Source organism: Corticium candelabrum, chromosome 5, assembly GCF_963422355.1.
Source record: "Corticium candelabrum chromosome 5, ooCorCand1.1, whole genome shotgun sequence".
NCBI lineage: Eukaryota > Metazoa > Porifera > Homoscleromorpha > Homosclerophorida > Plakinidae > Corticium > Corticium candelabrum.
Window position 1 is genome coordinate 1,242,249 of NC_085089.1, and position 25,252 is coordinate 1,267,500.

At 41.8% G+C, this 25,252-nt stretch overlaps 6 protein-coding genes and 1 non-coding gene across 9 annotated transcripts in view; 2 read left to right on the plus strand and 5 right to left on the minus strand.

The window, feature by feature from the left end:
- Positions 1-7: 7 nt before the first annotated feature.
- LOC134179968 (uncharacterized) lies at positions 8-8,593 on the minus strand. The gene is made up of 14 exons (XM_062647014.1): positions 8,182-8,593; positions 8,052-8,075; positions 7,471-7,539; positions 6,785-6,846; positions 6,546-6,724; positions 6,332-6,456; positions 6,142-6,263; positions 3,569-4,115; positions 3,392-3,496; positions 2,828-3,081; positions 1,506-2,763; positions 1,250-1,438; positions 813-1,191; positions 8-428 (listed from the first exon to the last, which is right to left on the minus strand). The coding sequence occupies exons 1-14, from the start codon at positions 8,464-8,466 to the stop codon at positions 55-57; spliced, it is 3,972 nt and encodes a 1,323-aa protein (XP_062502998.1). The 5' UTR covers positions 8,467-8,593; the 3' UTR covers positions 8-54.
- Trnal-aag (transfer RNA leucine (anticodon AAG)) lies at positions 3,258-3,339 on the minus strand. The gene has a single exon. It is a non-coding gene; the product is annotated as a tRNA-Leu (tRNA).
- A 91-nt stretch (positions 8,594-8,684) lies between the features above and the next one.
- On the plus strand, positions 8,685-12,482 carry LOC134179972 (ribosomal RNA processing protein 36 homolog). The gene is made up of 9 exons (XM_062647020.1): positions 8,685-8,743; positions 8,807-8,822; positions 8,908-8,968; positions 11,043-11,144; positions 11,230-11,296; positions 11,359-11,463; positions 11,519-11,593; positions 11,651-11,768; positions 11,831-12,482. Exons 1-9 carry the CDS (start codon positions 8,720-8,722, stop codon positions 11,980-11,982), a joined length of 720 nt encoding a protein of 239 aa, XP_062503004.1. The 5' UTR covers positions 8,685-8,719; the 3' UTR covers positions 11,983-12,482.
- LOC134180619 (G2/mitotic-specific cyclin-B-like) lies at positions 12,168-13,241 on the minus strand. Its single transcript, XM_062647809.1, has one exon. The coding sequence runs from the start codon at positions 13,239-13,241 to the stop codon at positions 12,168-12,170; it is 1,074 nt and encodes a 357-aa protein (XP_062503793.1).
- Positions 13,242-13,793: 552 nt separating this feature from the next.
- On the minus strand, positions 13,794-15,405 carry LOC134180146 (G2/mitotic-specific cyclin-B-like). Its single transcript, XM_062647236.1, has one exon. The coding sequence runs from the start codon at positions 15,117-15,119 to the stop codon at positions 14,043-14,045; it is 1,077 nt and encodes a 358-aa protein (XP_062503220.1). The 5' UTR covers positions 15,120-15,405; the 3' UTR covers positions 13,794-14,042.
- A 262-nt stretch (positions 15,406-15,667) lies between these two features.
- Positions 15,668-17,147, plus strand: LOC134179973 (large ribosomal subunit protein uL11m-like). Its single transcript, XM_062647021.1, has 4 exons — positions 15,668-15,899; positions 15,976-16,071; positions 16,684-16,777; positions 16,849-17,147. The coding sequence occupies exons 1-4, from the start codon at positions 15,774-15,776 to the stop codon at positions 17,001-17,003; spliced, it is 471 nt and encodes a 156-aa protein (XP_062503005.1). The 5' UTR covers positions 15,668-15,773; the 3' UTR covers positions 17,004-17,147.
- Positions 17,148-18,280: 1,133 nt separating this feature from the next.
- LOC134179969 (neutral alpha-glucosidase AB-like) overlaps positions 18,281-25,252 on the minus strand; it is an 11,541-nt gene continuing 4,569 nt past the window's right edge. For 2 of the 3 annotated variants that reach the window (XM_062647017.1, XM_062647015.1), the window contains 17 exons: positions 25,043-25,104; positions 24,904-24,981; positions 24,769-24,844; positions 24,210-24,266; positions 23,738-23,816; positions 23,598-23,677; positions 21,598-21,639; positions 21,317-21,524; positions 20,900-21,060; positions 20,659-20,843; positions 20,527-20,591; positions 19,893-19,969; positions 19,766-19,840; positions 19,597-19,710; positions 18,731-18,843; positions 18,568-18,671; positions 18,281-18,511 (listed from right to left, as the gene is read on the minus strand). In XM_062647017.1, the coding sequence (XP_062503001.1) occupies positions 18,387-18,511; positions 18,568-18,671; positions 18,731-18,843; positions 19,597-19,710; positions 19,766-19,840; positions 19,893-19,969; positions 20,527-20,591; positions 20,659-20,843; positions 20,900-21,060; positions 21,317-21,524; positions 21,598-21,639; positions 23,598-23,677; positions 23,738-23,816; positions 24,210-24,266; positions 24,769-24,844; positions 24,904-24,981; positions 25,043-25,104 (1,701 nt within the window). In that variant the 3' untranslated portion in view covers positions 18,281-18,386. The remainder of the gene's footprint in view (positions 18,512-18,567; positions 18,672-18,730; positions 18,844-19,596; positions 19,711-19,765; positions 19,841-19,892; positions 19,970-20,526; positions 20,592-20,658; positions 20,844-20,899; positions 21,061-21,316; positions 21,525-21,597; positions 21,640-23,597; positions 23,678-23,737; positions 23,817-24,209; positions 24,267-24,768; positions 24,845-24,903; positions 24,982-25,042; positions 25,105-25,252) is intronic. The other variant, XM_062647016.1, reaches the window with a different exon arrangement.

The following is a 25,252-nucleotide window of genomic DNA, read 5'->3' on the forward strand; positions in this document are numbered from 1 at the left end:
TATTCATGTTATCTGATTCGATCGGACAGACTCATCTCCCATCTAGCAGACAATCTAGCAGACACCTTTCTGACGAAATCGTTCCGCTTCTCTGTCCTTTCCCATTTGCTTGAGGTGTCTTACAACGGCGATACGAGCTTGTATTGACTTTGGATGGTCTGCCCCAAGAACCTGCTCGTTTACAAGTAACCATTTCTTGTAGTGAGAGAGAGCTATTGTCGGCTTCTCTAACTGACAGTCATATAGAAGAGCGAGGTTGAGATGGATCCGTGCAGCGGTTTCGTGCCGATGCCCATATGTACGTCCACAGAGACGAAGAGCTTCTTCATAACACTCTAACATCTGACGAGGCGAATCATTGTATGTGATTCCGAGGCTCAACAGACTTTCTATGTGACGTCCATTGTCATGGAGGCTGTCATAGATTCCTGCACACAATGAGGACATGTTTACAGAGAGGAAGACATGTGCGATATAATGTGTTCTAGGAATATCTTATGTGGACATCCTGTGTCCCATTACCAGGAAGACTAATTCTGTTGCCTGTAAAACTGCTGTCACTACATGTATACCCTCACTATACCCTCACTACCCATCATAACCCTCACTACCCATCATAACCCTCACTACCCATCATAACCCTCACTACCCATCATAACCCCCCCCCCCCCCCCCACTTCAAAGTCTGAGCAGTGGCAATGACGAAACAAGGGATAAATACAAACACATAGAGGCATGCAATACGACCCCACAACGTAATCCAAACATCAAGACAACTGAAAGTGATCAAGCCACTAGCATGTGATACTTACCTATGCATTCTTGGATACTTTTTCTTGCTTGTCGTAGCAACTCCTCCTTAGCCATTGGGTCATTTCGAGTTCCCACAGCTTGACTCATCAAATGGAAACTCAACAGTGATAACGCCTTTGCAAGTTCTCTCTTCTTTACTGGTTGATCTCCGGCGGCTTGTGAATTTTCCGCACACGCACAAAACTGTCTTTGTAATTCGATGGATCGTTGAACGTATCTGATGACCTGCTTGTCACCACTTGACACATCCAGACAACCCATTTCATATTCACTGTTCTTTAAACGTGAGCTAAGAATCTCTGCAATTTCCACAGCTAAATCTGCTACTCGTTGAGGGTTTGAGTTGGGCGACTGCTCTTCGGCTTCCAAAGCTTCACTCTAGACAGTAAACAATGAAATGAAGCAGTGCTCTTTGAGTAAGAACAATGACTCTTACCATGAGCTTATGAGCTTCTTCTGTTTCGCCCATCATGTTGAGGACTTGTGCAACCCGTCGACGTCTGTTTGTCATCTCCTCGTCTGTTACATCGGGCGATGCAGCAAACGTTTCTAGAGCCTCATTGTAGCGAACAACAGCAGCCTTTGAACCACCGGCAAACCTCCAATAGTACAGTAGATCCATGACCTAATGTACCAAGTCAAGGTTAGTTAGGCAAGTGATGTGTACACTGTACCGTCAGTATATAACTTACATTCTCATCTGTGCTAAGTCGGCAAAATGTTTGCCATTCACTAAGACAGCGTGCGAGTTTGCCCCAGTCTCCTATTCTTATGAGATGATATGGTAGTTCTTCTGCTCGTCTGTCCAAGTCAGCCGAACATTCAAAGTAATTAGCTAAACGAGCATGCCACCATGCAAACCGTCGATGGACCATTTCTCGCAGAGCAAAACGTTTTTGCTCTTCTGTCCGCGAGGGGCCTGGTGCATTGGACTCGTGTAGTGAAAGACATCCCGATCCATTACTGGTCATCGTCTTTCTCATCATGGCAGCAGGATAACTCGTTGCTGGTTCATCGGCACCATAAAACTGTGAGCTCGTGCAGAAAGAGAAAGGAAACCCTGGAGTCTGGGGGTGGTGAAAGTATCGAGCAATGACAGCTTCTCTTATAGCAGAATGCGAAAAATTAAGTCGACCTTCTTCTGGTAATCCTGATTTCCCCAAGAGTTGACTCAGACCAGCATAAACATGCACCCACTGTGCAGCAAGAAGACGTGGAGTCGGAGATGGATGAGGAGAAAACATTGATCGTTGCCTTTGGCGATTTTTAGCCGAAATTTTACAGTCAGAACCAATAGACGATATGTCGCCTTCTGAACTATGATCAGCAATTGATAACTGAGATAAACCATTAAGACTGCTTCTCCTCATAGCTGGCTGATTCAGTGAACTGCCGGAACTGCCCGAGCAAAGGCCTCCGCCATTGCTTCCTCTTCGAAGGGGAGTCCAAGCCGCTAAGCGTCCTTGACTACTGACACTACTTCCACTCATTCGCCTCTCTGAAGAGAAGTTGATTTCTGGCCCTATTCCACTGACTTTCCGACTTGCTGAAGCACTGTTGGTCCCAATACCCGAATCACCACCATCGTGATCGACAGGTGGGGCCACCCCCTCTGCTACAATGCTCACACGACTGGACATCATCTCGTCAGTGCTGCTTTCCCAGCCTGAAACCCTTTCCCATGCTGCCGGTTCCATCATAAACGGAAGACCTCCTCCAGGAATGAGAGCCATTCCACACGTATTGACGAGCTCGTGTGGTATGTTTTGCATGTCAGTCTCAGAAAGGCTTCGGCCAGACGGCGAACTACACGCTGCCAGACTGCCCAGCATGTCTAACATTTCGGTCTCCAACAACCCATTTCGAGCACAAGCCGTGAGGCACAAAGCAGCAATAACCAGCCGGCCACCATGGCAAGTTTCACAATCATGTAGCAATTTGTCAATCAGACTACAACAAACATAGCAACGCAATAACAACAAGAAGGTAAACTAACGACGAGCACACAACAGACCTCGGTAAGTCCACAGGCAGCGACATAAGAACTTCATCGAACTCGTCTTTCGAATACTGAAGCAACTCATGACAGGCCTCTGTCAAGTACATGATGTTCGCTGATCCCGGCTTCTGGCTCAGGTTCTTCAACTGTTCCTCATTTAGCCACAAATCATATCTCCTCAACACGGCATGTATCGCATCCGATGCTCCATTCTTATCTTGGTAGTTTGAGAACACTTCAACAGGAACTGGCTGCCTATTGTGCAAAATCTGCAATAAAAACAACACAACCACACCCTTTAACAATAGCTTCCGATTCTGTTAGTTAATATAAATGGTCTAGGTGAACAGTAGATAATGTAACGCTGGTCTTCCTTTGTTGCTTATAAAGAAGAAAAAGAAAAAAAAGAAAAGAAAAAAAAAGAAAAGAAAAATAGAAAAAACACTGACAGGAGTGGGATTCGAACCCACGCCTCCGAAGAGACTGGTGCCTTAAACCAGCGCCTTAGACCGCTCGGCCATCCTGCCTCTGCTCAATTCTGGACGTACAGCGAGTATAAGTATGGCATGTCATACTCACTTTGTAACATGCTGATTTCCGTTGCACAGAAATTACAACTCTAACGGTGTCCGGTAACTTGGCTGGCAGCCATTTCAACTCATGAGCGTGCTGGCCATCTTCCAACTACAAAAACACAAACAAGACAACAATTACCACCATAATTTAAATCTAGAATTTCAAACAAACAACACATACCATATCCAGCTGATCGATAAACAAAGCCACTCGCTCGCTGCCTCCTCTGGACAACAGAAGATTAATGTTTCTCGCCAATACATTGATGTCTTTCGGAATCGGGTCGTTGTGTGTGCCCACGAGTGGCTCAAAATGCCACAGACGCCATAACAATTTTCGAAGGTTGCGAGAGCCTGGGATATTACCAACGAAATGGTGGAACAGCTTCCATGTCTGTCTGCCAACGAATGTCAGTCCTGCAGGATGCATCGGTCGTGCGTTGTCCGCAACAGCCTGATTCGACAGCTGCAGTATACATCTCGCAAGAACGGTCGATTTACCCTCGCCAGCGTCGCCCGTCAGAACCAACGGAGTACCAGCACCTCGACCGTTGATGTACCCGATGATTTGCCTCTCGACGTGGCTCTGGCCGAAACAGTGCTGCAATGATTTCGATTTCAGCACTCGTTGCTGCAACTTGTTCATCTGATGCAACTGAGACAGAGTGGACTTGCTCGGGAGTCTCGTCTCACAACATGACGTGTGAGCAGGAAACTGCATCGAGATCCTACAGTAGATCATCAGAGTAGATGACACACCAGCAAATACGTACATAAAGAAAACACACCGAAATAGACTCGGTCATCATTACGTATAATCTGTATTCGCCATATGAGGCTTCACTCAGACTACTGTCACCATGCAAATAACCAATGATAGATTGTAATTAGAGGCGTGGATCTTACACAAAATAAGTAGCATACTGGTTGTGCTTTCATATCATGTAGAGATTCATATTTCTCAAAGTTTAGGTATATAAATCAACTATTGGGTATCAATCAAAATATTTCAGTACAGTGAGTAAGACAATTTACATGCATTATGATCTACAAATATTGATGACTGTTGTTAGGAATAACAAATACAGTGGATTACTAATAAGTTTGGTGGATATCACTCATGGGTCCAAAGACTTATTCATAGAATGTGGTAAAGTCAATTGTGAATGGGAATGTATTTATATCCAATGTGCTATTGCAATAGTTAGAGCATCCATTTGCTTTGATTATAGCAAACCTGCCCCCTTCCCCCTGGATGCCACTCTAAGTTATTAGTCCTATTACTCCATTGTCAATGAAAACAGGACGCACAGCAGGGCCGGCAAAAGCAAATCCAAAGTGCTAAGGCTGAACGTGTGGTATAAGGCAAGTCAATGTGGACGTAGTTAACAATTGCATCCCAGAAATCTAACACTTGTATAGCAAAAATGATTGACCACACTGTTTATACGTGGACCACACTGTTTATACGTGTACCACACAATTCCTCGAGAATCTGGACAGCGACTGACCGCCAGTAAAATTTCTAGTATTTAAAAAACTTTTCATAGAAAGTGCTACGGCTATGCACAACATTGTCATTTGAGATTGCTTCCCATATCATCATGATGTAGCTTGTTAGACAGTTAGGATGCTGCACACGGGCAGCCGTTCTTCTGTAGATTTTCATCGTACATACTCGTATCCTGGCCACCACTTCCATTTACCATCATCATAAGACTGTATTTCCCTATGTTTCCACTGTCATACCTATGTGTCTACGAGCCCACTGTATTTTCTTTCTTTGTTGATGTTGCTAATGAAGGTTTTTCACGTTGCTCATCCCCTCTACCTCAATTAGTCATTCAACCTGTTTTGGTTGTTGCCTGGCTAACTTTGAGATGATTGCGTCTCTTTCTGAGAGATCACCTAGCACTTTCCCTGGCCATCTGTTGCAGGTACAGTACGTACGGCAACTCTTGATCCATAGATATCCCATACTAAAACTAAATCCCTTTGGTTTCGTTGGCCACCGATTCAGTTGTTTCGTATGATGGCCATATTTGAGAAGACTCTCTTACCAATTGTGCTTGCTGTCAGACTTGTGGGTGGGGCAGAGAAAAGAATTTTTTTGTAAAAGTTAGCATTTGTATTTCCTAGCAAGACTTCTAAATTTGGCACCCACAGTAGGTGAGTGCTGTAGTTCTGCAGGGTAACACAAATAAACAAAATTTTCCATAACCACTAATTGATACAATTAATTCTGGGTAACAAATGGATTAAATCAAGTAAACTTTTAGTGTCCATTGACAATACAGAGATACGACCTAGATATGGAGATCTAAATCCAAGAAATGCACAGAAACTGACAGATTAGAGCTGCACTTCTTCCTTTGTTTGTAGTGATGCCACAAGACAAGGAAAGCAAAATGCAAACCATGTGGTAGTTAGTATTCCTCTACCTTTTGATCAACAACAGCATGTTTGGAACTAATTACGTGACTGGTATAAGGCAGCAAAGCTCCTCATTATATATGCAATCCAGTCAGAGCTTGAATGGACATTTAATTAAGAGTGGTCTAACCTTACATCTGTGATATAAGAGTACATAACCTACAATAACTTGGATTTCTCTCCTCCCCCCTCGAAAATCAACACAAAGTACTCTGCTACTGAGGTTCGTTATCTTAACAGCAACAATCACGAAATACCACATACTGCATATGCACACAATCTATAAGCCATGTTAACCTACAACACCGGTGACATACGTACCTGTCTTTGAAATGTTGAGTTACATTTCGAGCAAAGCAATCGAGCCCTTGCATCACCACTTGACCCTCTGCAAACGTCTCTGCATTCTTCAACACCCAACATTTATAGGTCCTGACTTGATCCTGTGTGTCAAACAATATACTACACATTATCTTGATCTGTCACAGAAACAGAGAGAACGAAGGATTACCGGAAACCGTTCTTCAATTTTATGTTTGAGTAACTGTATGTGCTTCTGTGACGGAGAAAGAAATTTTGCCTTGGCATCTTCAGGAAGCCCGACAAGGGAGCCAGGATCTCGAAAGAAAAAGCCGGCTAAACATAAAGCAAGCATAACATTTCAAAGATCGAGCTCAACTGATTGCCACCCCTAACAGTAGAGTGAAAGCTGTGCCATGGCTTACCATTGGGATTCCGATCACGATACACAGCACTGACAATTTCTATCTCTTGCATCGACATTCCTTGTATGCATCCAAATCTACTTGCTACTTCTGGAAGTAGCTCGTCAGATGTTGGAATCCATCCTGACATCTCGGATAACAAAGAGAGAAAGAAGAAACATGATGCTTCTTCTTTGTATCTGCATACATGATACTTCCTCACATCCTGGCAAAAATCAACAAAATGTCGAGCCTGAAACCTTTCAATTTCTCGAAGAGAAGCTTCCAAGCGTTCTTTTGTTCTAGTTTCATTCTCTAGACCCTGACAAATGAAATCATAGAACTCATTACAAAGGAAAATAAACACAAGTTGAGTATATAGTATTGAGACAATTAATTAATTAAAGTATCTGAATGCAAACTTGCATACACAGTTACATATGTACAATGTGGGTATGGTGCAGACTTGGAAGCCAAAGGCACTGCAAACAATAAAACGAAAGATAGAAAATAGAGAAAATTACACAGAAACAAGTCACAATATCGACAGTTTGCACACATGCATTAGCCCACTCAGGTTGTAACAAAACGACCTTGTTACAAAACTATGTGTGAATCTGGGTTGCAAACGTATGTAAACCAGGTCTGTATGTGTGTGGTGTGTGGTATGACATGTACATAGTACTGAGACTAGGAATAATTGGTTCTTCCATACCTTTCCATTTCCTAAATTATCATAACTAAAAATACCACAAGTACGTACAGCCTACTGCTGCGATGGGCTTCAATCAACTGCTTCAACCAACCTTTGCATTATAGAATTAGCCTGTGCAGAACACCTGCAAACATACCTACAGGTGCTTGCATGCAACCGTGTCAGCATGCAACGTCTTCTGAAGCACCGACCCAACTTACAGTACTGTACAATGCAGAAAGGTCGACTTACCCAATTAAGGTCGGTAGTGACGACATGAAATCGCCGCGACTCGCACCACTCTCGCAATTCGGGAAAGACCTACGAAAAGAAACGCTCTATTTGCAACCCGTTCGTGTTATACCATCGCATCAATCGCATTAGTGCTAAACGACCGCACAACACTCGAGCCGACAGCACAATTACATGCTACATGTCACGCCTAATAAATCGTCTATACGAACATACACACGCGGGCACGAAACAGCTTCGCTTACACCCACACCATTCAGTTTCCTGCGTCGCGGTGGGTCATTGTCACCGCAAGCTCACAGCAGACTTCCGATTTACTTTACGCTCGTCGCACTCATCCAGCAGAGAATTCGAATGTCTTCACTCGAGCATCCGCGCTAAGTGCACGGTCTCCCGTCGACGGCCACCCCATATCCTTGCAATCACTCGTTCCCACCAAACTGCGGCGTCGGATTACTGAAAGCAAGGTGAGGTCTCCGCCCAGTGTCGGTGGCTTGGTCAGTCATTTTGACAAACTTTCGCGACTTTCGAGCATGCAAAGCGGCCTAGCACCAAAATCAAACAATAAAACAAGCACTCACCTGACTAGCTAGCACCTCTCGTTCCTGGATGACGAAAGAAATGCGAGAAGAAAAGAGAGAGGGCAGTCAGTATAGAGACCATTAGCGGAAGGCTCTAGGCAACCGCCGAGCACTAAATAGCAACGCTTACCGCCCGAAAATCGCTGAAGGTAGACGAGACGAAGATACGCAACGTCTTCCAGTCACGCGTGTGGTCTTGCTCGATTCGTTTGGCTTCGTGTTGACACGTCAAGTCGATGAACTGCCATCTCTCCTCGTCCGAGCTGGGAACGAGCGAAGCGACGCGAGCGAACGAATCGCAGCCGACGGAGCTGAGGGACGACGAGCTGCTGATGTCGTCCAGGGGTCGCACTCTGTTGCTGCGTCGACCCCGTTCCATAATTGCGAAGGAAGTACAAGAGACGGCCGAACCCATCAACGCGGACTTGTGCGCATAGCGGGCAGTCGTAGCGAGAACTAGCGACTCGAGAGCTTCTCTCGTACGAAAACGAGAGGCACACACCACACAGCCCGCACACTACGCTGCAACTCGACACGACGGCAGTGCAAGGTGGGTGGCATGTGCTAGCGCTGATTATTCGTTTAGGGAAATACTTAGATGCGCACACCTTCTCTATTCACGTGACGTGCGTCTGTGCCCCGGGATATTTTGCATCCGGGTTGTTGAAATGGCGATGGATACCTGTCACACGGTAAAACCCGTGGAAGTCGAACTGTACACGCTTTGTAGTAGTTATATGATCTAACTGTTGCAGGTGAAGTTGAAACAAGGTTGTTACATGATAGAATTCTCAGTTCTCAGTTTTCGTTAATTTCAACTTACACAGACCTACTAACAACTTTTTATTGTCTTCAGAATTAGGGGATATTCCTCTTGGAGAACTTCAACGAATGAGAGATGCAGTTAGTGCCAAAAGGTAACGTTTATTTGAAAGCTTGACGCTTGTTAGCTTGTTAATTAATGTAATTGTTTGTTTGTCTGTTTGTCTGTTTGTTTGTCTGTTTGTCTGTTTGTTTGTCTGTTTGTCTGTTTGTTTGTCTGTTTGTTTGTTTGTCTGTTTGTTTGTCTGTTTGTTTGTCTGTTTGTTTGTTTGTCTGTTTGTTTGTCTGTTTGTTTGTCTGTTTGTTTGTCTGTTTGTCTGTTTGTCTGTTTGTTTGTCTGTTTGTTTGTCTGTTTGTCTGTTTGTTTGTCTGTTTGTTTGTTTGTCTGTCTGTTTGTCTGTTTGTTTGCCTGTTTGTTTGTCTGTTTGTTTGTTTGTCTGTTTGTTTGTTTGTCCGTTTGTTTGTTTGTCTGTTTGTCTGTTTGTCGATTGCCCTTCATTGGAACTGAACCAGAATCTGGTGTGTAAGAAATATATTATATGACATCCAGATTGTGATTGCATGTGTAGCATGAGTCTAATTAGCTAAGGTAGTACTGTAGCTAGAGCTTGAACTGAAGATGTAGGATTGGAGTGACGTGAAGAACATAGGATGAAGAGAAGGAAGGATAGACAAATGAAACATGGATGAACAAATTTGTGGACAAACAGTTCAAGATTGAGTCAAATATGGCGGTTGCCAAGATCTATAGACAGTTTAATTTGTTTGGTTCTTTTAGCGTTGCTGTCTACTACAGTCAATACTGTAGTGTAATGTAGTTTACTGACAGTAATTGTCAGACACGCTAGTTTGCCACTCAGAAATAGCTGTTAGAAAGCTTGCGATTGGAACCTAATAATAACTTTCTATTCAGACCTAATCTAACTTACGCAAGACAGAATACGTCATTACAGATGATAAATATACTTAGTAGCATGCATCATTTCAACGTATGTGGAAGCAAAGTGGTTGTTTTAAGTGCACCTCATTGAAAGGTTGCTCCATCTGTTAGTGGCAACATGTCCTAATAGTAGTCGACTAGAAAGACAAATAGTTTGTCACACTGAGAAATCGCCACAATAACAAGAAATGAAAACATTAATTATCACAGATTGACATGAGAAAACAAAACTGTCTTGTAGAGTAGAGTGAAGTATTGCGTATTCACTGTTATTCAATACTGAATAGGAGCATTGTTGAAGTACACTGAATAGTCCTTTGGCTAGTTATCTGACCCTTCGTTACTGATACAGTGTTGGGAGATACTTGTTGACTTGACTTGATCAGTGGATGCGAATACTAGAATAATGAACGGATTTCTAACTAATAAAATATTTAGACTGAAAGATGTATGTTGACTGTTTGCGTCCACTTTATTTGTAACAGTCAAGAGACTAAACTCGATCACAAAGTACTGCCACCACAGTCTTTTATTCAAAGTGAGGTTACCTTTAACATCTAGTGTGGTCTGATTTGCTATCAAACTAGTCTAGACTACAGTAGGCTAAATTACTATTTACCTGTTCATATAACAAGCATGGTGCTCATTGTGCATTCAGATTTAAAGCACTTTAGGTTTGAGATTAGAGAGTTTGGGCCATCTTGTAGCGTTTTTGTTGTTATCTTGGCTGTATTTTCATCTCTGCTTTTTACAGATTTTAAAGATAAATGCATGGGGTGCAGAAACAGATAGATCATGGTTTTGTTTGTCAGTACTAAGTACAGAGGTTACTACAGTTATTCACAACAGAGTAACATACAACTTCAACAGTACAGTCATGATGATTTGACTTCTGTCGTGTCATCGTCAGCTTCATCACTTATGAGCTTTGATTGTAATTTTTTAGTTTTAATTGATCGATTAGAGTGCGCTCTTTGCATGAGTGGAGTGTTGTTGATGACAAAAACAGATCACATGTCTTGGTTGTTATTTTGTTATTTAACGTCAGTACTGTAGGAGTGCACAAAATAAGACGATCTGAATTATAGAATATTTTGGGATAGTTTGGATGCAACTGTAAGGTCATATGACAAATACAAATAAATCTTTCTTGAAATCTAACGTTCGAACTTGTGTAACGGACTGACGGTTAGTATATCTAAGTTTCAACCGTTTGGTGTTGTTAATAGGTACTGTGAAAGTGTATATGAAAGACCAACTACTGACACTGAAACGAAACTATTGAAACCCAAGAGAGAAGAAAACACTTTCAAACGCGCTAGCAAGAACAGGTATATGGTACAGTGAGTATATGCTATTATAGTGGGCTAGTGACTTGTCCTTGTGGTAATGGGCTGCTGACTTATATGCTATTAGGCCTCGCGAGATGTCATCCAAGAAGCCCGTTTCTCGCTTTCGGACTGTAGTGGATTTACCAAAGAAGGTACGGAGAGATTTGTTATTAAGTACGTTGTCGTTTGTGTTTACTTTTGTGTGTCAGTGTAGGTTGTTCGCGATCCAAGGTTTGAGGAAGAAAGTGGGCACTTTAATGCAGGATTGTTCCACAAGGCATATTCTTTCATAGACGAGTACAAAGCCATTGAGAAACAGGTAATGGAAACTAATTGTGGTTTACATGCATACTTGACGAACTTATTTCTTTCAGGCTCTTGAGAGAGAGTTAAAGAAAACGAGGAAGAAGAGCAGGAGAGAGGATGTGTCCGCATTGCTACAGAAGATGGTAAAGGGTGTGCGACCACAACTGTGACGTGCCAATGTGATATCTGCGATTGATTAGGAGAAAGAAGAAACAGCCCGAGCTCGTGCAGAGGAATCCAAGAAGGTTGACCGAGAGCTAAGGAAGAACGAGCGAAAACTTATTGGAAAAGGAAAGCATCCTTACTATTTGAAGAATTGTATGTTACTGTGACACTTGATTCACGTCCGCATTGTCTCACGGTTTATTTTTGTGTTGTAGCTGCTCGGAAAAAGCTAAAACTGGCAGAGAGATTTCTGGAGCTGAAAACAAAGGGTAAATTGGAACACTTTCTATTGAAACGACGAAAACGTACTGCAACGAAAGAAAGGCGCTTTTTGCCTTTCCGTCGACAGAAACAAGTGAGAAACTAGTGATTTCATTCACTGCATTGCTCAGAATGTTTTTATGGTGATGAACTGCATTGATATATCCTTCAGTGCGACTATTAATATTTCGAAGTACTACGTACATCTAACACAACATGAGCCATGTGACAGCTGAATTATATGCAAATTATATTTACATGCAGTTACATCAGTACAGAAGGCTAGCACTCTTATGCGTCTGTTACGACCTTGAAGTCACTTACGTAGTAGCATTTGCTGTTGGAGTATTTCTCGAATACTGATTTGTAGCGCGACTTTCGCATCCACCTTAATACCGACAGGAACTGCTCGGCCAATGCTGCTACTTGTTTACGAACGGTAGATGGAGGCCTGGAGGGTACCAGGCAGAAGAGAGAAAGAGCTTTGTCGATACGGAGGGATTGCACTCGACCGTCTTTTGTCAATATGCGAACAGCCAGCAGTAGAGCAGCAGCAGCGCGTTGCGACGGCAAACAAGATGCCACCATGTGGTCCATGATTGATACATCCAGTAAGAATTTTGCCATGTTGTGTTCAACAACGTCCGCATCGCCTTCGGCCGATAGCTGACGAAGAAATTGTATTGTCAGTGGTCGGCTAATTCGATAGTGTAAAGACTTCAGGATGAGTATCTCTTGTTCTCGTATTTCCTGAGCTGAGTAGGTGTTGTCTGTTACGTAGACGTAGTCTTCGATTTTTGGTGGATAGATTTCTTCGAATTTTGCCGCTACGTGCATGCAAGTGACTCCGAGAAGCTGAAACTTATCTTTAACGACTACTGCAGTCTGTAAGAAGCGGTCAATCAGATCGACGCAGAGCTGGTAAGTTTCTTGCAGCAGTTTGAATCTAACTTGCACCGAAACAAGCCAGTCGAGAAGAATTGTTCGCATTCGTGGTGTCACTTCTCTCTGAAGACGCGGAATGAAGTTTTCTTTAATGTTATAGCACGGCGCTCGCTCCAACTTGAGCATGTTGACGAGAATGTCCTTTCTGTAAACCAGACAGAGTTGTGGGTCTTCTAGCGCTACTCCGAACACTGATTGTTTAGCAGCGGCGGCGAGCGCGCCGCGACTCGTGGTCTTTTGAAATAAAGATTCGAGTCTCGAGACAAGGGGCACTCCATGGTCTTCTGCAGCGGATTGTTTAGAAGTTTGCTTGATATGGTCTTCTGTATCTTGCTCGTCTTGCCGTTGAGCAAATGGCATACGTCTAGTCGCTTGATTTAGACAAGCATTTTTATTTCCAGGGCTGCTTTTCTGGGCCATCTCGCTAGCTTTCCAACTGACCGGTAACAGGACGTGTGAATGACTGAACTAGCACGTTAACTTGATGGTACGTTCAGAGGTCACACCCTGTTTGCCGCATGCCAGTTACTGCTTTTCCTATGAAATAGAATGCTGCCATAAGCAATTTGCTGCCAATCAAATGACAGATACGTACATACAAACGATGACGCTTGAACACACCTAAAGTGGAAGAAAAATTGTGTAGAGTGGTCCAAATTTTCAATTTTAGTAATGGGTGGGAAAATCGGGATATTGATGGTTTTTTTTGAATAAACACGATTTGGTTCAGTATTTGGGTTTATTCGACTCTGCCCTTTGTATGGTCCGTCTACGGTACTCATATCCGGGTTCTGGATACGGTACTCATATCTGAGTCGTGGATTGTGATGCATTCCCAATACCATATCATTGCGAAAGTATGTTGGAAGCAATGGGAAGCCTCAGGACGTACACTGCAGCAGGGAAAGCTATAGACCAGAAAGACGTTGAATAATTAGAGAATATTTCATACTATATCTTGCCATGTTTTGATTCTCTGTTGCAGCACGTGAGAATGCACATGTATTTGTTAAACATATTGCAAAAGAATGGAACGTGGGTAAAAGGACGGTGCGCACAGTCTACGTATTCTAACACCGATTGCGTTCAAGGTATCAAGTTTTCATTATTTGAAGTGGTCTAGCTACTATACGCCTCCCCCCACTAACACAATGTAAACCGTTAGAGCTGAATTAAGTGCAATTCCTTATTTACAGTTATAGCTATACTATAACACACTTGTTAGAGTTCTTTGACTGCTTTGACGTCGCTTACATGGTAGTATCTGCTGCCGGAGTATTTCTCGAATACTGATTTGTAACGCGACTTGCGCATCCACCTTAATGCGGACAGGAACTGCTCGGCCAATGCTGCTACTTGCTTTCGAACGGAAGTTGGAGACGGAGAGGGTACGAGGCAGAAGAGAGAAAGAGCCTTGTCGATACGGAGGGATTGCATTCGACCTTCTCTTTTCAATATGCGAACAGCCAGCAGTAGAGCAGCAGCAGCGCGTTGTGACGGCAAGCAAGATGCCACCTTTTGGTCCATGATTGATACATCCAGCAAAAATTTTGCCATGTTGTGTTCAACAACAGACGCATTGCCTTCGGCCGATAGCTGACGAAGGAATTGAATTGCCAGTGGTCGGCTAATTCGATAGTGTAAAGACTTTAGGACGAGTATCTCTTGTTTTCGTATCTCCTGAGCTGAGTAGGTGTTGTCTGTTACGTAGACGTAGTCGTCAATTGTTGGTGGATAGATTTCTTCGAATTTTGCCGCTACGTGCATGCAAGTGACTCCGAGTAGTTGAAAGTTGGTTTTGGCGATTGCTAGTGTTTGTATGGAGCGGTCAATGAGATCGACGCAGAGATTGTAAGTTTCTTGCAGTAAGTTGAATCTAACGTGCACAGCATGAAGCCAGTCGAGAAGCAGTGTTCGCATTCGTGGTGTCACTTCTCTCTGAAGAGCCAGGATGAAATTTTCTTTAACGATATAGCACGGCGCTTGCTCTAACTTGAGCATGTTGACGAGAATGTCCTTTTTGTAAACCAGACAGAGTTGTGGGTCTTCTACCGTGACTTCGGACACCGGTTGTTTGCTAACAGAGGCGAACGTGTTGTGACTCGTAGTCTTGAGGGATGGAGGTTCACGTTTCGAGACAAGGGCTACTTTACGGCTTTCTGCAGCGTGTTGTTTAAAAGCTTGCTCGACGTAGTCTTCTGTAGCTTGTTCAACAAGCCGTTGAGCAAATGGTATACGTCTAGTCACTTGATACGGACTAGCAGTTTCAGCATCTTTAGGGCTGCGTTGCTGGGCCATCTCTCTAGCTGGCCATCTCTCTAGCTCTTCAACGACTGACCGGTAACAGGACGTGTGAATGACTGAACTAGCACGTTAGCCGGTGTTCAGAAGCCACACCCGTTTACCAGTTACTGTTGTTCCTAAGACATACAGAGTACACTACCAAATAGAAGACTGGACCTAGCTGATAGATACGTACAACTAAATTAATGATATCAATGTATGCTAGATTCAAGCACTTTAGCAATTTTCCAGACGGACTGTAGATTTAGAGCACCGGAGAGCCGTTTCCAAATCCAGAAAATAGAAGTCGTGTACATGTGTATTTGTTACCCTTTGAGGTGTGACAATAATGTGTTTGTAATAGAGACTAGCTGTTGGTACGCAGTTGGTACACACAACTTACAGCAAGAAACTTACCATCTCTGGGTCGATCTCATTGACGGCTCTATACAAACACTAGCAATCGCCAAAACCGACTTTCAACTGCTCGGAGTCACTTACATGCACGTAGCAGCAAAATTCGAAGAAATCTATCCACCAACAATTGACGACTACGTCTACGTTGAAACACATGGTACAGTTTACAAGAAGCCGGATAACCATAAGTTTGATACGACTTGCTCGATCGTGTGTCCCGTATGCGGTACTGCTACTGTATACGGGTCTTGGATGAAGACGTATCCCGTACACGATATCATTATGGCGAAGGCTGGTCGAGTGATAGGAACTCTTAGGACGTACATCGCAGCAGGAAAAGCTTCCTCTTCACCTCCTTTGGGTCCAGCCTTAGGCCAAGTAAGAAGGCTTCTAGACATCGTAGAATTTCTTTATATCCCTAGCTGGCAATTCCTGTTTGGTTGTTGTGTTGCAGAGAGGAGTCAACATTGGGATGTTTTGTAAAGAATTTAATGATAAAACGAAGCATATCAAGGAAGGTGTACCTATTCCAACACGGATTACGTTCAAGGTAATAAGTTCTAAGAAAATATACTCACACATTTACATATAGGTCAGTAGCTGAACAAGCATAGACTTAATAGCTAGCGTAGTGGCTTGTAGGGAGGTTATTTGAGGAGTGCCTTATTATGGTAATTTTATAAAGAGATTGAACTTTCACCAAAATACAAGTGACCATTCTGATGATAGTACTAACTGCCTTGATTCTATTGGTACAGTGTACTGTATGTACCTTTTTCTTAATAAAACTCTGTACTGAGAAATTGAGCCTCCAACTTGGGGCATTCTGCCTGGATTTACGATGATGTAGAAACAACGTCCTTTTTCAAGGATCTTGCCATATATTATTGTATTACAGTTCTAGCAACATGAACAGGGTTGCAAATGTGGTGTATGCTTTTGTCACTTGCCCTTTAGAAATTAAGATCTACTGAAACAGACCGATTTTGGATGGTCAACTGAGTGAAATTTATCTGTTCTTAGTAAATGGTTTAGAAATATTGCGGAATGACCAAATAATTAATGTCTATTAATACATTTACAATACTAATCATATACTTGCTAACTTAATTTAGTTTAAATATAAACACGGTATCTACAAGACAGCCTCTGTTTACTCCAGTCTGATCGATCATTTGAAATACAAATGACAACCCCACCAACTAGCTATTTTTTGTTGGCTGCTGCTGGGCTAGAGAAGGGGAGTAAGGAACCAGGTAAAGTCTCATGTTATGTATCTTAATTAATACAGAAAATCTGTTTGTAAGAATTCTTAATTTTGCTGTAGGCCAAAAGCTCGTTGGACGAATTTCTCTGAAACACATATATGAGATAGCTCTTATTAAACAGCAAGATCTCGCATTGAAACGAGTGCCTTTGCCGAGTATTTGTAAGACAGTTATTGGTTCGGCACGTAGTATGGGTATTGAAGTAGTTCGGTAGAATTTTCAACAGATATAGTTACAGACGAGGCAACTGTCATATTCAAGGAATCTTATGATGCACAAGCAGCTGTACAGTTGTTATGAAACAAATGACTTCTGTGTGCCTGCAAAGTTCTAATAATGACTGCTTGCTTGTGTTTGATATCAAGTTTTAGGTCGCAAGCTGTTCATTCTAAAAACAAACTACATGACAGTAAGTGTGCAGTCAGGTTGGGTGTATTAGTGTCTGGTAAGGTAAAGGGTGAGAGAGGCATGGGTCTGTAGAGATGTGACGTTTCTTCAACTGTAGGCTAGATACCATAGTCCTAGATGATGATTTGCAAATGGAGTTTCCATGGCACCCATGGAGGAATTCTTAAATTGTTACAGATGTAGATACAACTTCATTATACAGCTGACGGAGAGAATCGAGTAGAGGCTTAATTAAGAAGTAGGTACAAGTCACTTTGCTCTTCCTAATATCTAAGCCTGTCTGTCAGGTCAAAGCAGTTCTGAGAGTCACCTACGTAGCCTAACAATTGCTTTGATGTGTACAACTCATCTGCCCAGAGAAATCCCAGAGCAAACATTTTCCAGGTGTGTGTATCAAAGTATAGTGTGCTCATTACCTGATCAACTAGTAAATCAATTAAATGAACACAGCTGAACAAAGTCAGGCCATTGAATCAATACTTAACAAATTACTTGGGTGTACTGCAAATAAGACAGCAACGTTGTTCTGCACCTCGAAAATGACACCAAACTAACCCAAACCCTTCCAGTTACATAGATACAATTTGTGTGTCAGGGAAGGTTGTGGCAGTGACATTTTGTTTGTGCATTCTCTGTTGCATTTTGTGCCATTGAGTATGCAAGGTCATGTTGGTTACTGTTTCTGTCAACTGATGGAGAGACAGAAGGTTGATTGGATCGGTTCTCTCTTGTAGTGTAGTTGTCGTGTGACAGACCCAGAGTCCTAGCACAGAGATCTCACTCTTTCATATCAGCCTTGGCTTTATCCGCACAAGCTTGCAGCGAGTGCATGATACTTAGTGACTTGAGTGAGTCTTGACTTAGTGCTTCTTTGTTAAATGCGTGATACGGCGATTCTCCTAAATAGGCAACTTTGTGACTGAATACATGTAGTATACTGAAATAACCAAAGTGCAGGAGATGCAGACTGTTACTACCAATAGAAATAAGGACTTGGTGGTTACTTCTACATTATTCTGAACAATTGAACGTACCATTTCACAACGTACTGTACATTAATGAACTTGAACATCCACACAATGATCACGTCATTCTTAATTTTATTTTAACCTTTTTTAATCAATGATGTGCACCAAGAAAAAGGCAGTACTGTACCATTTCTCTACATTGCTATCCAAGCTACTGATTCTCAACTGAGTTTAAGACTGAAGTCTTTGCCAATATTGGCCCCTGGTTTCTTCACAATCAGGCTCCGTTTGCGAGCATCATATGTGAACTTGAGAGACTGTCCTGAGCCAATAGAAAAGAATGATGCTGCATAGCAATTTGTTAGGCATAGCAAAACTATTTACACGTGACTTATCACTTACCTTGTTCAAGAATAGTGACAGAAGAAGGTTGTGAATCAAGACCCAATATAATTACACGTTCGATGTATGACTTGCTCTGATAAACACCTTGAGGATTGGCAGATCTAAGCAAAATCAACGTTAAGTTTCCAACTGGTCAAATAGATGTCAGAAAGCAGCCTACTTGCTCGTAAGTACGTTGTTGGAAAACTCAAAGGATCTCAGCAAAAATTGGCCCTTTGTCTTATACTCAAAAGAGTGTCCATCATCAGCATAAAGTAATCCTGATGCTTTACCCTACAACATCATCAGACACTTGCAAATGGAAGTTGTTGGTCACACAAAACCTCAACAAACATTAGCAGCTTAATTAATGCCTGTACAAACATTTCAGGTACTATGTATAATTATCAATAGCTAGTCTCACATGGCCAGACCTACACCTATCAAGAGGGGAGCGGTCTGGCTACGTGATGGTGTGAGTTGAAGTATCACAATATGATGTACAACAGCAGCAGAACAACAAACTAAGCTCTGTAGTTTCCAATGCTGTCTACGGTGAGAAACTGAGACTACAAACTCTGAGTGAGTAGTCCACCTGGTGACCATCTAACAAGAACCTGTTTTCAAAGTAGGAGCTCTATACGACCATCTAGTACAATGATAACCACTTAGGCTTCGTTATCTGTAATCTAGCCAATCAAGGCATAGATGTAATAAGTCCTGCTGGTGGCGACAGACAAACAAACAGCCACAAGAAGTATTCAAAATATTACAAATACAGATTATAGACACCTGTGTGAAGTAGCCTAGCAAGGTATCAGAGTTTGAGACACGGTTGATAAAAATGTCTGCATGGAAAATGAAGGATCTGCCTATTACATTCATTTCATATGGAAATCTGGCATGACCGTGGCAATACTAGCTCACAAGACTGAAGAGTACACAGTCGTCTTGATTATCAGAGCCAAAGCTGTGTATGAGTGAGAAGACTGCCACTCCTAGCTACCCACCCTATCGTTACCAATCTGTGCTGTGTACTTATCATACCTGTTTGTCCAAAGCAATGTACAGTGTGTATGGGTCATTGCACATCATTTCAGATGACCTTCTAACTCTTAGCTTCTTTGGGATAATGCTACCAGCTCGAATGAATACAGGAATCTGCAATAATGTAATACACATAATGACTAGCAGATTATGGAGAAATATCTCAGACCTTATCGATGGTCACTGACAGTGAGAGATCCTGGTTACCATTGTATTGTGTATAGTCATCTTGATCGTACCACACCTGTACAACTAGTCATCAGAATAGTTAATACCTTGAGACTAAAAGTACCTACCCCATTTTTATCAGGGAGATAAACTGAAATCGAAGTTGCTCCTTCAGATGTCACAGGCTTCACCAGAAGGTCAGAACCTTTGTGGAAAATCAGTGCAATCATTAATTAATAGCCACCAACATTACTTGCTAATCAGCCAATGATTACTGGCAAGTAGAAACTACAAGTAGAATGGCAACCAAACATACACCACAAACTGCACCAAAAGACATATGAAGAAATATCAAATTAATAAGCCATGGCCTAGTATGTGTGTTGTCAAAGCAGCCTAGCTGCAGTTTACACATCAGCAGCAGCCTATAAATGACTACCCAGAAGTCATGAACTCTCAAGTTTTTTTTAAAAACCCAAATTATATTATGTGAATATATCCAAGCAACTGCAACCACATCTGTAGAGAAAAAGTACGAGGCTGGGTCTGCTGTAGGCCATAGGTATGGTACGTGCCCCCATAGAGCAGTATGTCTTACACAGTGTACTGTGGGACATGTTCCTCCAAGTTAGTGTAGTTGCAAACAAACAATTTTAATGCTTTACAACAGAAAGTTTGGGCCTTGGAATAACATTTGTCAATGAGATTGTAAAACTTACAACTCCTGTTGGAATTGCAAAGCAATAATTTGAATTAACTTACCAATGAGGTATTGGTCTTGCATGCTGTATGTTCTTTCATCATTGGGATAATCAACCCACAGTGGCCTACAAAATAGTAGGCATAGCCAATTATCAATAGTAATCAACACCAAATTATCACAGAAACGGTCACCTCATGACGGGCTCTCCAGTTTGTGAAGTCTTGTAAAATTCTGTGTACCAATAAGGCAAGAGAGCATAACGAGCCCTAATAGACTCTCGAATTGAATTTAGTGTTTCAGAACAAAAAACCCATGGTTCTCGTCGTCTTGTATCCATGTGAGCATGTGCTCTGAAAAATGGCTGATATGCACCAGCCTATAAGATAGCAGACATTAGAGAATAGCTACTGAGTGACTCATGTATGCACTCACCTGGTACCACCTTTTTAATAGCTCATCACTGGGATTTTGGAAGAATCCACCAACATCTGCACCAACGAAGGGAAGACCTGCCAAGCTGATTGACATGAGCATTGGCATGCTTGCAGCCAGATGGCTCCACTCAGCTTTGTTGTCACCAGTCCATACAGCACCTGACATCACAAACCTAACACTCACTAGTGACATAATCATACATATACATAAATATACACAACAAAGTGGCATGTCCGTCCTTAAAGCAGACATGCAGGCTGTCTAGTTCAAGAGTCCTGTGCAAAGTTCACAATCAATTAATTACACTCATAGCTCTTGAACACACTAAAAGGTTAAAGAATCGAGACTATCACTTGTCGACATGCTATTCAGTAAGAACTTCAGAATGGCCTTGATACTATGACAGTCAATTACCGAATCTCTGTGATCCAGCGAAGAATGCTCTTGAGAGCACAAAAGGCCTCTCCTTGTCATCTGATCTATGTACAAGACCTTCAGAGCTAGCCTGCTGTTGAAACATTCCATAGATGTTGTGAACATCTCTGTGTTCCCAGTCATTGTAGCCGTCACTGTGACGAACATCTTTGTGCATAGTTATCTCAGGGCCATTAAACACAGATGGCTACAGATAATTCAGTCAGAGAGAGAAGCTTAGACTATGACATTATTAATCATTAGCTCACAAGCTCTATTACCTCATTCATGTCATTCCATGTAAACAATGACAACGTTGAGCCCTGTGATAAACAGATGAAACTGATGAGTCAAGCAGCAGTCAAATAAGTATGTTACACAATTATCAAACAAACCTAAAACACATAACTATTTGGTTCTAATAAACTTTTAGTAATTGAAGCTGTGTTTACATTTGAAAACCATGATAGAACTACGGTAGAACCTTGCTAATCCGAACTGCCCCATGTCAAGCCCTGTTCTGATTAGCAAAGCTGTTCGGATTACGACAAAATGCGTAGCATTGAAGGTCCAGACCTTTAAAATCTCTTTAAAATCATACTAAGAGACTGTCATCTCACATGACCACAAAGTCTGTAACACCACTAAAATGGGGTAATCTGTAATCATCAAAGGAACAAGAGTTATTACATACAAGATTTCAAACGTGAATTACACTGTTCTGGTAAAACTCTTTCATGAACATTTTACAAGTCTGATTGGTGGTTCATTCATTGTCTCTGGTTGCCATGTACAACAAATCGCAACTACTGCTTGGTGATTGGACCACATTGAGGGCATGGTACATTCCTGGACGTGACAGACATTGTTTCACATCCATCTATCCACTGGAAGTCAGTCAAGCCATACATGTTTCGAGTTTGCTACTCACAAAGTCAAGTGACTTTACAAAGTCTCGTTTCTTCTGGCTCATAGCTGAAACAACACATGAATGTCCTACAGAGGCTTAAAGCACTATCATCTACAACTCTTCCTCTACGGTTGATCTCTGATTTTAACTTCAACAGCATTTCTGGCCCAACAATCTAATTATGCATGCTGAAAGCCGATCACATTCTAGGAGTTAGATATGCTAGAACTCTAAATATGTAGTAAGATGATCTCATACAATTAACAAATTATTGTACACTTGATACTTGTAAAACTAGGAAATTGGTGCTGCTACAAAAGGCTGACTTTGAGGCTCCTGTGTCTAGCACGTTATTAGTAAGTAGATCTCCTTGTATTGAACCTGTTTGCATCGTCAAAGTTTGAGTCAATGCAAACTATCATGAATCGGTTAGTTCTTACGTTAACTCAATGAGCGAAATGCTGCTAAGAGCCCCCTCCGCTTGTATCCAGGAAGGGACAAAGTTAAAGTAAATCGAATATGAGTAGCAGTGCAAGTCAGACCTGAATCCTGCTAATCGACAGTAATAAATGACAAGTATGTATTGCTTAGTACAAACATGCACACACACACACACACACACACACACACAGCACAAGAGAATTGGCAGAAAATGCTGTATTTTATGCAGAGTTGTCTACTGGGCAGGCAGAGTCAAGTGCTGACAAACGATCCGTTTCTGCCATGACTCAAGTACTGGATGCTACGTCTGACCTTATTTTTTAACAAATCGCATAGACACGGTGTTCCCTGTTTGCAAGCATTTACCGAGGCTTTTGCAAATCAACGTACGAAAGAGGAACCTACGTATACGCCAGTCTACCAGAGATATGAGAGTTAACCAGTGTGACGGGCATCAACTTGTGTATGATCTACTTACAGCTTGGTTGCTCTACTTACCGCCATTTTGTAGACAGCGTATTCTGTCCTAGGGAAAAACCCACTTTAAAACCTACATGTATGTATGTTTTAGTACTGCAAATAACACTGTGTGCATCATGTGGTCCTGCTGTTCTCTAAGTCAGATGACTAAATTTCAATTACACACACACCGCTTTGTTCCTGTTATACCTCCCAAGAATGCAAGAAATGAATGCATTCCACAGCTACAAGTTGCTAGCATTTGTGCACACAATGCACACATTTTGTGGCAACGGGACTCCCAAGGTTACTTGTTAATTACTCAATGTAGCTAAAATCTAGGCGTGGTCACAAAAGGGTGTGACTGTAATTTGGGTGGATAACTTTTTTACTCGTCATGTGCAAGTGTTTCTACTAGAGTGTTTGCAGCCCCCCCCCCACACACACACACACATCTGCCAAAGCCCATACCTGATATTTATCTAAGTCAAACATGCTGGCATACCACTCCCTCACTGCTGGATTCACAAAATCCAGCCAACAAGATTGACCTAAAACAACACCTCAGATATAACATAACTTGACAAATGTAGTTCATTACTGTAATAAACCTGGCCAACAATGACCACTGTAGCTCTCGTTTCGTGTTCTGTCAGACTTCCTTACGAAGAGTTGTCTACTACAAGCCTCCTACACATGACAAGCAGCCAGTTTAATTAAACCTCAACTATGTTTCCTAGCAATAAATAATATTTGACATGTGCAGTTTAATCATCAGCCATGTGTGTGTGTGTGTGTGTGTGTGTGTGTGTGTGTGTGTGTGTGTGTGTGTGTGTGTGTGGTGCAAGACGATGATCATGTACTCGGAGGGCTAGTCCATTAAAAACATCTTTGTACAGGCATGCATGTGCATAACTTGCACCTATGCCAGCCAGGCTGACATGAGACTACATTCTTGTGTGTAATTTACTCCAGAAATGTCAATGACCATAAGGCACTCACTTCCTTCCTATAGTACTTACTACTTACACACCATAACTTCACAAAGGAAATTCTACATTAATACAACATAAAGTCACTTGCATCATGAATGTGGTAGTTTTCCTCTTCCCTCACATGAGGATCGATAATAGTCACCATCTAATACAAGAACAAAGACGATCAAGACACCAGAAACAACACACAGACACAACTACAACCATTACTGTACATGTGGTATTTTTCCAATTTTTTCGCAATTTTGTAAAAAGAATCACAGTCACAAATTACAGTTTGCTAACTCCCTGTTTGTGCACATGTTGACCTCATGGAACCATGTTGAACATCATGTTGAACATAGTGAACACATTTGCAGACACTAAGTGTTGTGTTCACCACCATCCACAATATTGTCCATGTGGCGATGAACACCCATGGATTGAGTTTCTACTGAGCTGTGAGAATGAATCTCTTTGAGTCTTATACATACAGTAGTACTGGCATTAGTTTTCTTACGTAAATCAAGAAACAAGGGACATTAGGTACACAACTAGTACCATATATCAAAAATATTGTTGTAAAATTATACAATAGTAACATTTACAGGTTCGTAAATTGTCTATATGACACATCTATCAACAAATGTAAATCACAAAATTCTTACCCTGTGGCCATAATGATACAAATCATTTAGCATCTTTACTGAGTCTGGAAATTTCTGACCATCCCAAGTAAAGATCCTACAGCATTCAAAATTGTCAAATATGGATTAGAGACTGTCCTGCTGAAAAGAACATACTTCTTGTTATCTGTGTGCTCAATATCTAACCACAGAACATCATAGGGAATGTCGTGCTTATCAAAATTACTTTGGACTCTAAGCATAAAAATCAGTTGCTCATATAGTATTCACTTGCAACAATATAGTAGATGCTTACTCTTCAACATCAGTCTGGTCCCTGTAATTCCAACGGGACTGATGGTATGCTAACGCAAAGAGCTAAAATGATACAAATACATAACAATTCAATTCACTACCTCATACCTAACGTACTACACAAGGTTCCTAAATAAACAAATTACTGTTCTGTTTATGGAAAATTGTTATGGAGCTCTTCTGTCCATAAACACACACACACACACACACA

What these genes read in the sequence shown, in the direction of transcription:
- LOC134179968 (XM_062647014.1), bottom strand. Translation starts at nt 8,466, where the DNA reads ATGGGTTCGGCCGTCTCTTGTACTTCCTTCGCAATTATGGAACGGGGT. An exon ending in GAGAGGTGCTAGCTAGTCAG is followed by an intron (nt 7,540 to 8,051) that starts GTGAGTGCTTGT and finishes TTCTTTTCGTAG; the next exon opens with GTCTTTCCCGAATTGCGAGA. An exon ending in GACTTAGCACAGATGAGAAT is followed by an intron (nt 1,439 to 1,505) that starts GTAAGTTATATA and finishes TTGGTACATTAG; the next exon opens with GTCATGGATCTACTGTACTA.
- LOC134179972 (XM_062647020.1), top strand. Translation starts at nt 8,720, where the DNA reads ATGGCGATGGATACCTGTCACACG. An exon ending in GATGCAGTTAGTGCCAAAAG is followed by an intron (nt 8,969 to 11,042) that starts GTAACGTTTATT and finishes TGTTGTTAATAG; the next exon opens with GTACTGTGAAAGTGTATATG. An exon ending in CCGCATTGCTACAGAAGATG is followed by an intron (nt 11,594 to 11,650) that starts GTAAAGGGTGTG and finishes GCGATTGATTAG; the next exon opens with GAGAAAGAAGAAACAGCCCG.
- LOC134180619 (XM_062647809.1), bottom strand. Translation starts at nt 13,241, where the DNA reads ATGGCCCAGAAAAGCAGCCCTGGAAATAAAAATGCTTGTCTAAATCAA.
- LOC134180146 (XM_062647236.1), bottom strand. Translation starts at nt 15,119, where the DNA reads ATGGCCCAGCAACGCAGCCCTAAAGATGCTGAAACTGCTAGTCCGTAT.
- LOC134179973 (XM_062647021.1), top strand. Translation starts at nt 15,774, where the DNA reads ATGAAGACGTATCCCGTACACGATATCATTATGGCGAAGGCTGGTCGA. An exon ending in TGGGTCCAGCCTTAGGCCAA is followed by an intron (nt 15,900 to 15,975) that starts GTAAGAAGGCTT and finishes GTTGTGTTGCAG; the next exon opens with AGAGGAGTCAACATTGGGAT. An exon ending in GAAGGGGAGTAAGGAACCAG is followed by an intron (nt 16,778 to 16,848) that starts GTAAAGTCTCAT and finishes ATTTTGCTGTAG; the next exon opens with GCCAAAAGCTCGTTGGACGA.